Source organism: Cynara cardunculus, assembly GCF_001531365.2.
Source record: "Cynara cardunculus var. scolymus isolate 2C chromosome LG 17, CcrdV1, whole genome shotgun sequence".
NCBI lineage: Eukaryota > Viridiplantae > Streptophyta > Magnoliopsida > Asterales > Asteraceae > Cynara > Cynara cardunculus.
In genome coordinates this window covers 642,166-654,944 of record NC_037544.1, presented here as the reverse complement: position 1 = coordinate 654,944, position 12,779 = coordinate 642,166, and the positions used below count along the sequence as shown (strand labels likewise).

General features: G+C 32.8%; 2 protein-coding genes across 3 annotated transcripts in view; both read left to right on the top strand.

Annotated features, from left to right (window-relative positions):
- The window catches only part of LOC112500390 (TMV resistance protein N-like), a 22,609-nt gene that overhangs the window by 1,151 nt on the left and 8,679 nt on the right, over positions 1 to 12,779 (top strand). Inside the window, exon 2 of the mRNA XM_025103876.1 lies at positions 12,585 to 12,592. Within this exon, the coding sequence (XP_024959644.1) occupies positions 12,585 to 12,592 (8 nt within the window). The remainder of the gene's footprint in view (positions 1 to 12,584; positions 12,593 to 12,779) is intronic.
- Positions 4,701 to 7,645, top strand: LOC112500640. Of its 2 annotated transcripts, none has more exons than XR_003067360.1 (4): positions 4,701 to 4,910; positions 5,000 to 5,097; positions 5,190 to 5,332; positions 5,416 to 5,931. XR_003067360.1 is itself a non-coding variant. In XM_025104165.1 (4 exons), the coding sequence occupies exons 2-4, from the start codon at positions 5,032 to 5,034 to the stop codon at positions 7,021 to 7,023; spliced, it is 540 nt and encodes a 179-aa protein (XP_024959933.1). In that variant the 5' UTR covers positions 4,701 to 4,910; positions 5,000 to 5,031; the 3' UTR covers positions 7,024 to 7,645. The 2 variants fall into 2 exon arrangements, 1 of the variants encoding a protein (XP_024959933.1); XM_025104165.1 differs by lacking the exon at positions 5,190 to 5,332 and adding an exon at positions 6,889 to 7,645 and having other exon boundaries at positions 5,416 to 5,754.

Genomic DNA, 12,779 nt, shown 5'->3' with positions numbered 1-12,779 from the left:
TATAAGTAATGTTCATGATGGGAAAAAGATGATAAAAAAGATGATGTGTTGTAGAAAGGTTCTTGTTGTTCTTGATGATGTGGATCATGTAGACCAACTAAAGGCGTTAGCGGGTGAGCTTAATTGGTTTGGTAAGAGAAGTAGAATTATCATCACAACAAGAGATGGGCAAGTGTTGGTAGCACACAAAGTAGTGAACTCAAATATTCACAATGTCAATCTATTAACAGATGACGAAGCAATTTGCCTCTTGAGTAGGCGTGCATTTGGGAAAGAGAGTCCAAATCCTGGGTACGAAGAGCTATCAAGAAACGTTGTAGGTTATGCTGCTGGTCTCCCCTTAACAATCACAGTTTTGGGTTCGTTTCTCTGTGATGCAAACGAGGATGTATGGATAGATACCCTCGCAAGACTTGAAAAAATTCCATTGCATGAAACTCTACAAAAGCTGGAGTTAAGCTATATGGGTCTTGATACCGATTGCAAGGAAATATTCCTAGATGTTGCATGCCTATTGAAAGGTTGGGTGAAAGAAGAAGCAATCATAGCGCTTGAAAGCCGTGGATTTCATGCTATACATGGTTTGACTGTTCTTCAGAACAAATCTCTCGTAACTATTTCTAAAGATGGGTACTTGACGATGCATGACCATATAGAAGAAATGGGGAGATACATTGTTCATCGTTTGAACCTTAATGAGCCTAGAAGACACTCTCGATTGTGGATTGCGGAGGAAATTGAAGATATATTGGTTAAAGATTTGGTAAGAATCAAACTTATTTGTAAAGTTGAAAAAAACCAACAAATTTTTAATCAGCATGACTTAAGTAAATTTCACAAGGGGTGTAAATGATGCGAGTCGAGCTCGAGTATCAATATACTTGACTCAAACTCGATAGCCATTTCTCAAGTTCGAACTCGACTCAAAAACTCGCAAGTAGTTAAAACTAGACTCGACTCAAACTTGATTGCACTTTTTTAAACTCAAGCTCGAACTCCTACTCGGATGAAGCTCCAACTCGAACTCGAATCAAGCTCACCCGTCAAAATTTATGAAATTTTAGGGATATAAAACTTAAATGTGTTCTCTTAAATTTTAAATGATTAAAGAGATGCACCTTAAACTTCATCATCAAAAAAACAAAGTTACAAACTTGATTAACGTCCCTCTCTTTTTATAACACCTCTTCATTCTTTTTTTACCATCTCTATTCCAATGTGGGACAACTTCAGCAAAAATTTTGTAGTTTCTTTGTCTTTTTTAAGGGAAAATTACACCAAAATAGAATCAACTTTCGCCTAATTTCTTTTTTGGGGAACCAACTTTCAAAATCGTCATTTTAGGGAACCAAATTGCACCTGATTCCTATTTTGGGGAACCAACTTTCAAAATAGTCATTTTGGGGAACCAACTTGCACCTGATTCCTATAAATCAATTTAATAGAAAAAAATTAATTGATGCAATAAAAAATAAATATTAAATATCACATTCAAGAATTTTATATCTTACCAATCCGTATCAATTAATTTTTTTCTATTAAGTTGATTTTTTTTTGCATTAGTAAAAAACAATTTTTATTGTGGTAATTTGGATTTTTTTTTTTAAATGTTCAATTTGATATCTGAATTAAAAAAAACGAGATTTGAAATGAAAAATAAATTTTATTGCATTAATTTTTGGAAAAAAAAAATTTAGTTATTTTTCTATAATTATTTTGCAAGTTGGTTTCCCAAAATAGGAATTAGGTGWAAGTTGGTTCCCCAAAATGATGATTTTGAAAGTTGGTTCTCTAAAATAAGAATCAGGTGCAAGTTGGTTCCCCAAATGACGATTTTGAAAGTTGGTTCTCTAAAATAGGAATCAGGTGCAAGTTGGTTCCCCAAAATGACGATTTTGAAAGTTGGTTCCCCAAAATAAGAATCGTTTGCAAGTTGGTTCCCCAAAATGACGATTTTGAAAGTTGGTTTCCTCAAAAAATTATTCATAAATATAAGACGTTTTTATTACATTATATTGTACAAATTATATTGTAAAACTAATTTTCCCTTTTTTTAATTATGATTTTAGTAGACAAAATTATTGATTAGTTTTTATAGTTAAAAATGTCCAATATTGTTCAAATATTNTATTGATTAGTTTTTATAGTTAAAAATGTCCAATATTGTTCAAATATTTATAAATATAAGACGTTTCTATTACATTATATTGTACATATTATATTATAAAACTGATTATATTTGTAAAACTAATTATATATACAAAAATTGAGTATCTCACAAGCTTTTTGAGTCGAGTATTGGGTAGCTCGACTCAACTCGTTAATATATTTCGAGTCGAGTTCTAATTTGAGCGGAGCCTATTGGAGTCGAGTGTTGACCGAGTTTTGACCAAGTCGATCTCGAGTAGTTGGCGAGTTGTCTGGTATCATTTACATCCGTAAGTTTCATGGTCAATACTTTTGGATTTCAGGGGACTGAAGCAACATGTATAAAGCTGATCATGCCAAAAGTCAACAAAAAAACTATTATGAAAGGCCTTAGAAAGATGGAGAAACTTAGATTTCTTCACGTGATCACCTTTGCAAAAGATTTGGAGTATGATGAAGATGTCCAATACTTACCAGATTCTTTGCAATATCTAACGTTGAAACATGACATTTTTCATGTTTTACCAAAAGCATTTCAAGCAAGTAATCTTGTTGCTCTTGAAATTTGGGGCATGAAACAACTTTGGGAAGGGGGAGAGAGAAAGGTAAGAGTAATGGTTTTGCATCATTTATATATTATGACACTACACATCTATTGCTCTCTTTTTACACACTCTCCATCTTTTCTTTTTCTTATCATAGGTTCTTCCCAAACTCCGATTCCTTGAGCTCCGTTGGTCAAAGTTGAGGACCTTTGACCTTGGGCTAACTCCAAATCTCGAGATATTAGATCTTGAATATAGTCATGATTTGGTAGAATTTCACATGCCTCTTCCATGCCCAAAACTCAAATCCCTCAACCTCAATAGTTCAAAGTTGAGTACCCTTGACCTTAAGTTGGTTCCGAATATCGAGACGTTGAATCTTATGGAATGTTCAGATTTGGTAGAACTTCACATTCCATGTGAACGTCCACAACTCAAATTCCTCAACGTCAGTAGTCCAAAGTTGAGGTCCCTTGACCTTAAGTTGGTTTCGAATATCGAGACGTTAAATCTTAATGGGTGTTGTGATTTGGTAGAACTTGTCATGCCATGTAAATGTCCACAACTCACATCCCTCAACCTGAGTGGTTCAAAGTTGAGGTCTCTTGACCTTAGGTTGGTTCCGAATATCGAGACATTGAATCTTCATGGATGTAGGGATTTGGTAGAACTTTACATCCACCGTGAATGTCCACATCTCAAATCCCTCGACTTGAGTTGTCCACCTTCTTTGAGGTCCCTTAACCTTGGACCAACTTCGGATTTCGAGATATTGAAATTAGAAGAATGTGATTATTTGGTAGAACATGACATGTTCCTTGAATGTCAACAACTCAAATCCCTTGTCCTYGATATTCCAAYGTTGAGGACCCTTGACATTGGGTCAATTCCGAATCTCGAGACATTAAAACTTCAAGGATGTTATAATTTGGTGGAACTTCGCATGCACGATGAACGTTGCAAACTAAGAACCCTCAGCCTTGGATGTCCACAGTTGAGGACCTTTGACCTTGGGATGACTCGGAATCTTGAGGCTTTGACTCTTGATGGGCATGATGATTTGGTACAACTTCTCGATTCCGTCAGATATGAACAACTCGAAGTGATTAATTCAAAGTTGAGTACCCTTGAGCTGACCCGAAATCTCAAGAAATTGATTCTTACATCTTGTGATTTGGTAGAACTTCACATCCCCGTTGGAGACGTAATGCTCAAATCTCTGGACATCAAAGGATGCTCAAAGTTGAAGACCCTTGACCTTGGGGGAACTCCAAATCTCGAGAGTTTACACATTGAAAAATGTTCTAGTTTGCTAAAACTTCTTGCTCCCATTGGAGGCCTAAAAAAGCTCACCAACTTAAAAGCAAAAGGTTTTTTGAGGTTTACAAATTTAAATATCAACACATATTGTTATGGATTATTATTACCTAGCCTATATCTGTATGGAAAGTTGATAAATACATGCCCATTGCACCCCAATGATAATTTTCCCAAGTTTCAGTTTGATTGTACACATGAGGAAGATCTACCCTTATTGATTGGAAATGTTGAGAAGCTTATTTCGATGGGTTCCTCTTGTGCTTGCACGGACCTTGAGAGTTTTTTCGAAAGCATTTGTGGTTTACAGCACTTAGGATCCCTTACACTCGAGGGAGATATTCCAGAGGCGCCCAAAGACCTTGACAACTTACAATGTCTAGAGCAGCTCGCTTTCAGGTCTACAAGTATTAAACATCTTCCTGATAGCATTTTATCGTTGAAACATCTGAAATTTCTAGATCTTTTTGATTGTATGCTTCTTGAGAAGTTACCGGAGGAGCTTGGCCAATTAGAATGTTTAGAGACTCTACAAATTGAATGGTGCAAAGTTTTACGAGATATTCCGAACAGCATATGTAGGTTGAAAAGTCTAAAGGATCTCAGTCTCTACTATTGTATTAGAGTTGAGAAATTGCCAGAGGAACTTGGACGTTTAGAATGTTCAGAAAAGTTGGATATACGAGGTACAAGCATAAATAATCTTCCCGCGAGCATTTCATTGTTAGGAGGTCTGAAAATTGTTCGATCAGAAGACGGAACAACCACAACTACAACTACAACAACAGGAGGCTGCTGTACTGTACTGTACCATACCATATTTTCTCTTGTTGGCACGAATGGATCTTACTGCACTGCATCAATAACAGGATGTAGAGACGAAGAGGGGCTGAAAATGAGGTGCTTACTTATTCTTGACATGAATCAAGTGGGGATATGAATCTGTTGCATGACTATTTCTTTAAACATGCTTCATTTTGTTTCTTCAGGGATGTCATGTTTATGAAGCTATCATACAAGAATGGACTCAGCAGGTGCAGGATATGGTAATATGAAGAAGTTTGCTGTGGTTGAGTACTATTCAAAGGTGGTGTTTTTACATAACTCATGATTTCATATAAATTGAACCTTAAATGCATATCTTTCGAGCACTAATTGAGGTCTAGAAAAAAACCACAGGTATGAAGATGGATTTATGAGACATAGTTGTTACGGATATTTCATTGAAGTTAATTTCCATCCATGCATGAGGACTCAGATAAATGGCGTGGTTTCATCTTTAAACACCCTACACCGTTGATTCTTCATGCTACTTCTGAAATGTAATTAAACATGATGTCAATTAGGATCTCTATGATTACGTATTATTATTCTATTTCTTGAAACGAAGATCATGTTGTTCCAGATTTGGAATTATCATGATGAAGCTGCAGCCCAGAAACAGCAGCCACGTCTGGCGGTTTTATGGGATCAATTGGAAAAATTGTCGAGAGGGAGACGGGGACGAGAACCAGAGGATAGAAATCGAAGGGCAGAACCAGAAACAGAGAAAGAGAGCAGAACTCGATCGATTGAGAGGGAGCAAGACGGGAAACTGTCGAGAAGGAGGGAGCAAGATAGGAAGCCGATCGGGAGAGGGATTGATCAGAAATCGACAGCAGAGAGAGGAAGCAGAAACTGTTTACTGAGAAGAAGCAGAGACTGTCGAACGAGAGGAACGAGAACCAGAAATCGGGAAGAAACGGTAAGCAGATTTCCAGATATTGGGAGCTCTCGGTCGATTTGGTAATGAGTATGTGATTTACTTTGAATTTGGATTAGTAGAGACTTATGGTGATTTTAATATCATTTGAAACCATTTATGCGATTTTAGAGTTACAAGTTTATTGTTTTGAGTTGGATATTTTGAGTACGATCCGTTTATATGTCTAATTCAATTTCAAGTCTCTAGATGAACTTTTAAGTCCGTAACTGCTTTTCGGTTTATCTAAGTAGCACACGATACACAATTGATATTTATGTTAAATGTTGACGCTTGACGTTAATGCAATTGGCAATTTAACTCTAAGTTTGTGACTAGGTTTGATTAGCTAATTAGAGATTAGTCGTGGAGTGTTCAAGTCTGATCATGCTTTTATAACAAATAGAATATTGACGTGTATCGATGTCCTAACCAACTTTTTTTTGAGAAAACTGGTTGAATGAGTCGATGATACAGATTCCAAAGGATTAGTTGATTGATGCTCATTGCTAGTCACTCCCATTTTATTGTTTAAAATTCTTAAGTTGTTTCTGCGTCTTTGGACTTATCAATCGTCCAACCCCCCCCCCCCCCCATATATATTATTTTTAAATGAGGAGAGGTTACTTCTTTCCTGTTACCTGTCATGTTGATCTTTCCCATAAGGCTTCCATATTGGTCCCTTCACATATCTTCTCTTTAAAGTGTAAATCATAACCATTTTGTAGTAGTTGTCCCTCACTAAACAGATTATGTTTTAATTCAGGAATGTAGTAAACACTGGAAATCCTCTTCTGTCCATGTATGGTGTCAATGAGTATGTCTGCCAAACCTTGAACATTCAGCCTTTTGTCATCATCACCTGTTCTGACTTCCCTTTTCTGTGTTTTATCAATTTGAACAAAAATACTCTTATTTCCTGTCATATGGTTGCTGCATCCACTGTCTATATACCAAGTATTGCTTGTATAAACTTCTTGCGTGTTGAGTATCATAAACATGGTATCATCGTCTTCCTTATAAATGAAACTGTTATTTCTTTCTTCTGCTGTTTTGTTTCGACAGAATCTTGCAATATGACCAAATTTCTGGCAATGGGTTATATCACATTTCGTTCATTTTCAACTGTTCTTACAGGATCTTGGACGATATGCCTTTGGTCATTCATGTAACGAGGTTGGAACAGGACTCTCATGTTCCATATCAGCAGAGATATATATCTTGTTGGACGTAAAGTTTTGTCTTTTGCTTCATAGTAACTTAAATTGTTAAGATATGAGAACCRGGTTTAGGTGATCTATGATTAATTGATGTTTTGCTTCAAGAAATGCCCGAAGATATGGAATCTTAAAACTTAGTGTAATCTATAATCTCTTCTTGGATATTTTTCTTAAAAGTGCCGTGGGATCCGTGGTTCTCATTCACATCCATTATATTCAAATGTTACATTCTTCCCTACATATATAATCTTTATCTAATTCCAACCTGTTGCAACTTAAAATCCTAGTGCCAATTAGTCAAACATTCTTCTTCTTCAACAATGAGATCTGCATTTCAGGCAAAAACTTCACCTACATTATGTGAATTAACGTTTTCGGTTCCAGGAAGTCCGTCATACATTTCTGTCAATATGCAAGTTATCAAGCAGGTAAATGGGATGCTCTTCAAATTCCAGAAAAAATTATTCACTGAAATGATGTTACTGTCAAGTAGTGTGAACTGCAGTTCTCGACCGATAGTTTCTGGTGCTGTCTTGTTGCTGATTTGCTGTGTTCTTGATGTTGGTTTGCTACTACAGCAGCTGTTGGTGTAATCATCTCTCTTAACTAGCCTCAACCTTGCAAACTCGACTCTTGTTTTGGTTGTGAAAACTGGGCCTGCTTTGTTTATAGCTTTTCACTAGAAACTGATACACATTAACTAAAAGATTACAAGACAATTAAGAGGTTTTCTGAAGGAAAAATAAATGACAAATATACCACTAATTAATTAATCAAGTGAGCAGACGGTGTGAAAATGATGAAGGGAAAAGGCAAGTTGTCTGGTCAATGTCGACTAGTGCTCCTCGCTTTTCGTCAATAGTTGGTTGTTTTTTTTCCCGCAATTCTCTCTTGACTATTCGGTGCTGTTCTGATCTCGAGTCATAAAAGCTGTTTTCTATGGTCAAGATCTCGAGTCATAAAAGCTGTTTTCTTTGCTTGGTGAAATGGAAGAGCTGCAAGAGTTGATGAAGTTAATTATCATATTTAGATAACCACTTTCCTATCTCTCCATTTTGACACTTTGGACCACAAACTTAAATAATACCACTTAACACCTTTAAACCAAAGAAAAAACCAATAACAAATGGATTTGGTACATGTAAACATTTTGGGCCCTTTTTATCAACATTTTCTTTCAGACTTGAACTAAAAAATCTTATCTTTTTGTGACCAAGTAAGAGATGTTGGATTCTGCATGTCATCCAAACATCACTTACCGGTAAGTAAGGGCTACGACTTTTACCAAGGTAAGTGCTTACCGGGTAAATTGTTGTATACAATGTCGTTTTAGTAGATTAAAATCTTACCCAGTAAGTAAATAATAGTGTTAAATTTTACCGATAAGTACTTACCGGGTAACTGTTTGGTAATCTCTACAGTTACCAGTAACAGGGAAGTTTCTTGATAAAAATGGTTTATGGTTCCACCTTCATTTTTAGCCAAGATGCCCACACAAACACAAGAATTATGTAACTAAACCATGCATTACACGAGTACCCTTATAGTAAATAATAATGTAGAGATTGAACAATATTTAGAAAATTATGAGTATTATGCAGAATGTTGGAAAGTTATGTTGGTTTTGGAGATAGTAGGGGTTACGGAGAAGTGATATTTAAAAAAAATAGAAAGATATTGTATAGTTATTAATTTACAAGTTACAACTTAATATTAATTTATGTATATAAAAAATAATCCAAACATAATAAATTAATTTTTATTAATGAAATTTCATTCTAGAGAGTATATAACGAGATGTTTATTTTATAGATTGTCTATGCTATATTATAAAGCATTTGACAAAAATTCTTAAAATCCACTTTTTATGTGTAAAGTACTGTTTATTAACGCATATTACTTAAAACTCAAGATTACAAGTAGAATGTGTGTACATACAACTTATTAAAGCTTCATATCTGAATTTGTGTAACTAAATGCAGATAAACATAATAAAATAGAGGATAAACATCTCATTTTAAATATAAAAAATCTAAAATATAATTAGGATAATCATTAGTTCTAACAGAATACTTAATTATTATATTTATAAAATTTATAATATTAAACCAAAAATAAATTATTTTATTATTAAACGTAAATTAAATTATAATAAAAAAATAAATAAAGAAATTACATAAAATTGAAAAATTTTAAATAGTTGATTTGATATTAACATAGATATATATATATATATTTTTTAATTTTTAATGATATCTATAAATTTATATTTTATTCAAAAATAAAATCATTATTGATTTCTTAAAAACACATAAAATCGTATTATAACATCGACAGAGACAAATAATAAAATAAAACATTAAAATCGAGATGTATCTCGCTGCATTGCGTGAGTACTCTTCTAGTTAAATAAATATATTTGCTAATTTAAAATAAATCTTAATAAAAACAAAATACAAAAATATGTGTACAAAAAAGGGAAAAGTCTAAAAAACCCAACAAACTTTCTCATTTTGAATGATTTAGTCCATAAACTATTTTTTTAATGAAAAAATCATTAAACTTTTTCATTTTGAAAGATTAAGTCATGAACAATTTTTAAAATGAAAAACCATTAAACTTTCACATTTTGAATGATTAAGACCCTGATCTAAAAAAAAACCATGGACTTTTACTAGTTGATTAATCTATTTTTTTGGTTAAAAGAATTATGTAACTAATTTTTATTAGTGAGATGATTTATTTATTTTAAATTTTTTTGGAGGCTTGATCAATCAAAATGAAAACGTTTAATAGTTTTTTCATTCAAAAAAGAAAGTTTAATGATTTTTTTATCCAAAAAACAGATCAGAGACTTAATCATTCAAAATGAGAAAATTTAATAATTTTTTCTTTCAAAAAAATAGTTCAGAAACTTAAACATTGAAAATGAGATAGTTTGTTGTGGTTTTTTTGAATTTTTTCGCATAAAAAATTATAAGAAAACAAGAAATGAAATAATATAGAGTATATTTTTGTAATTACTAATCCATAATTTTTGTACTAATTCTAACTATATTATAAAATATTTGACAAAAAAAAAAACTTTTAAAAACCATTTTTTATATATTAAATATTGTTTATTGGTACATATTACTTAAACTTCAAGATTACAAGTAAATTGTGCGTATATACAACTTATTAAAGCTCTATTTTTGAATTTGTGTGACTAATTGAAGATAAATATAATCAAACATTGGATAAGTATCTCATTTTAAATATAAAAAATCTAAAATATATTTAAGATAATTATTAAATTCTAATAAAATACTAATATACAATAAAAAAATTAAATGAAAAGAAATTACGAACAAGAATTTTTAAATATTTCATCAAACCAGATTCTCTCCATACTTTCTTTTAGGGAGGGATCAATCTGTAAGTTTCATATATCCACAGGGACTAAATCTGTAATTTAATGAGGGTTATACATGTGAGCATCTCATCTACTTTTCATTGCAATCATTCCTTACACATTAAGCCAACAAAGTTTTTCCTATCTAATTAACATGCTTTTGGGACATTCTTAACTTATTTTTATAGGGGAGTTGTCTTTGTAAGACGTTTACTACAACAAAATCGGGTTTATAGGATGCTCCTAATTTCTAAGCGTCCTAATAGACTACTTTATAGGACCAAAAAATAAAGTGTCCTATCTAAAGATGTTGTAATAAGTTTATATAACGTTTTTTTGACGTTTTAATAAGTTTTTAGGACACTTTTAATATAAAACGTCCCGTTAGTAATTTTCTAGGATACTATTTGAAAAACCGTCCTATAAAATAAGTGTCTTGTAAAAAATTGAATTTATAGGACACTTTCTCAGAAGTGTCCTATAAAGTTGTTAATGTGACGCTTTATATTTAAAATGTTTTAAAAATTTGTTAAGACGCTTGAAAGCGTCATATAAACTTACTTTAACGTCTTTAGATAAGACGTTTTATATTTTGGTCATATAAATTAAGTCCTAGCTTCTACTGTAATAGAGTTGAAGAATTGCCTGAGGAACTCGGACGTTTAGGATGTTTAGAATACTTAGATATAAGAGGTACACGGATAGATAATCTTCCACCGAGTATTTTATCGTTACAAGGTTTGGAAATTTTTCGGTCTGAAGACAAATCACCCCCAACTACAGCTACAGTAGCATGGTAAACACTCTTTCTTATCATCGGTTACTTTTTTTTTTGCTTAACATGTTATCGTAAAATATTTAGCCGCACGTTTTACGGCCAATCATGGGTTTGCAGCTTGGTCGACACTCGCGGTACATATAGTAGCTCCTAAGAATCTCGGCTGTTGACTTTTTTTCTATATTGTTTGTGATCACTACGCATCTGCATCACATTTTGCTAAAAACGGGATATAGAATAGAGATGAAGGTGGGGTTTAAGTTCCTTCATTGTTGTTTGATTAGCCGGGAGAAGCTGAAGTGAAATAAGACTTCAGGCTTCAACACCTCTTAAAGAAACAATGAGTATATATATATAAAAACATGTGTACAGCAGCAACAGGATAAATTACACCCAATTTCTCAAATTACATACATACATTAACAAAGTTCATCCTGAAAGAAGGGCTGCAAACATGTATTTATTTCATCTCAAGCTGTTGGCTGAACTTAAATGGCTGCAAAAAATAGGATTTGGAAAGCAATTCTGCTTACTTATATTCTCCTTTTTATCAACATTTTTGTGGCCCCTAAATACTTGATTGCATTTTTATCCTTCACCTAAAAATCTTATCTTTTTTGACCAAGTAAGAGGTTTTGGATTCTCCACGACATCCAAACAGCATCATATTCACAGTACGAGTGCTACTGACCATTATTGCCTTCCATTTCAATCAAAAACAGTAGTATATATATATATATATATATAGAGAGAGAGAGAGAGAGAGAGGAGGTTGGGTTCACGTAAGATCTACTTGTTTTCGTGAGACCCATAAGACCATATTTTTACACGTAAACTTTACAGCAAAAACACTGTGAAGGTCATCTTCACAGCATTTTGGTGGTCTCACGAGTCTCACGAAAACAGGCTGGTCTCATATGATCCCAAGTCTATATATATATATATATATATATATATATATATATCATAGGGAAAATGAAGATTACAGAAGTAGCACAAAAAATATATATCACAAGCACACAATACGTAAGACTTCATATATGTATATATAGAGATGACAAATATAAAGATACCTACTTGTATTGAAGACGTATGATGCAAGTCGTTTTTCAGCACTAGCGAGCAACATAACTGTCGGACAACAGTGGCTAATTTACAAGTTTTCGTGCTGATAACGTGTTGTAGAACAATCGATATAGAGAATCAGAAAAACATCACTTCTCATTAATCATTATCCCATTAAATAGGGAAGGTTATAAAAAGATAACTATGAGATGCATAATTATAATCTAATTCTAATATGTATATCTTTATCGTCATATCCTTTTGACGATGACACATTTATCCTTCAACAAATAGTAACAAATATTTTTTTTTTTCATTTTATCTGTATTCTCATAGAATATATCATTTATCATTATGCAACTTTAGAAATTCATAGAATAACCCATCATTTTTTTCGACTTTAAAACTTCAAGAATAATCAATCAATTCTTATTTAAGTTTTTAATTATTCAAAGAATAATCTAGTTATTCTTTATCAACCTTTAAAAATCAGATAATGCTCATCACTTTTTATCAAAAAAATTATCACAATTTATTTTTAATTATTCTTTATATTTGCATTCTTATTTAA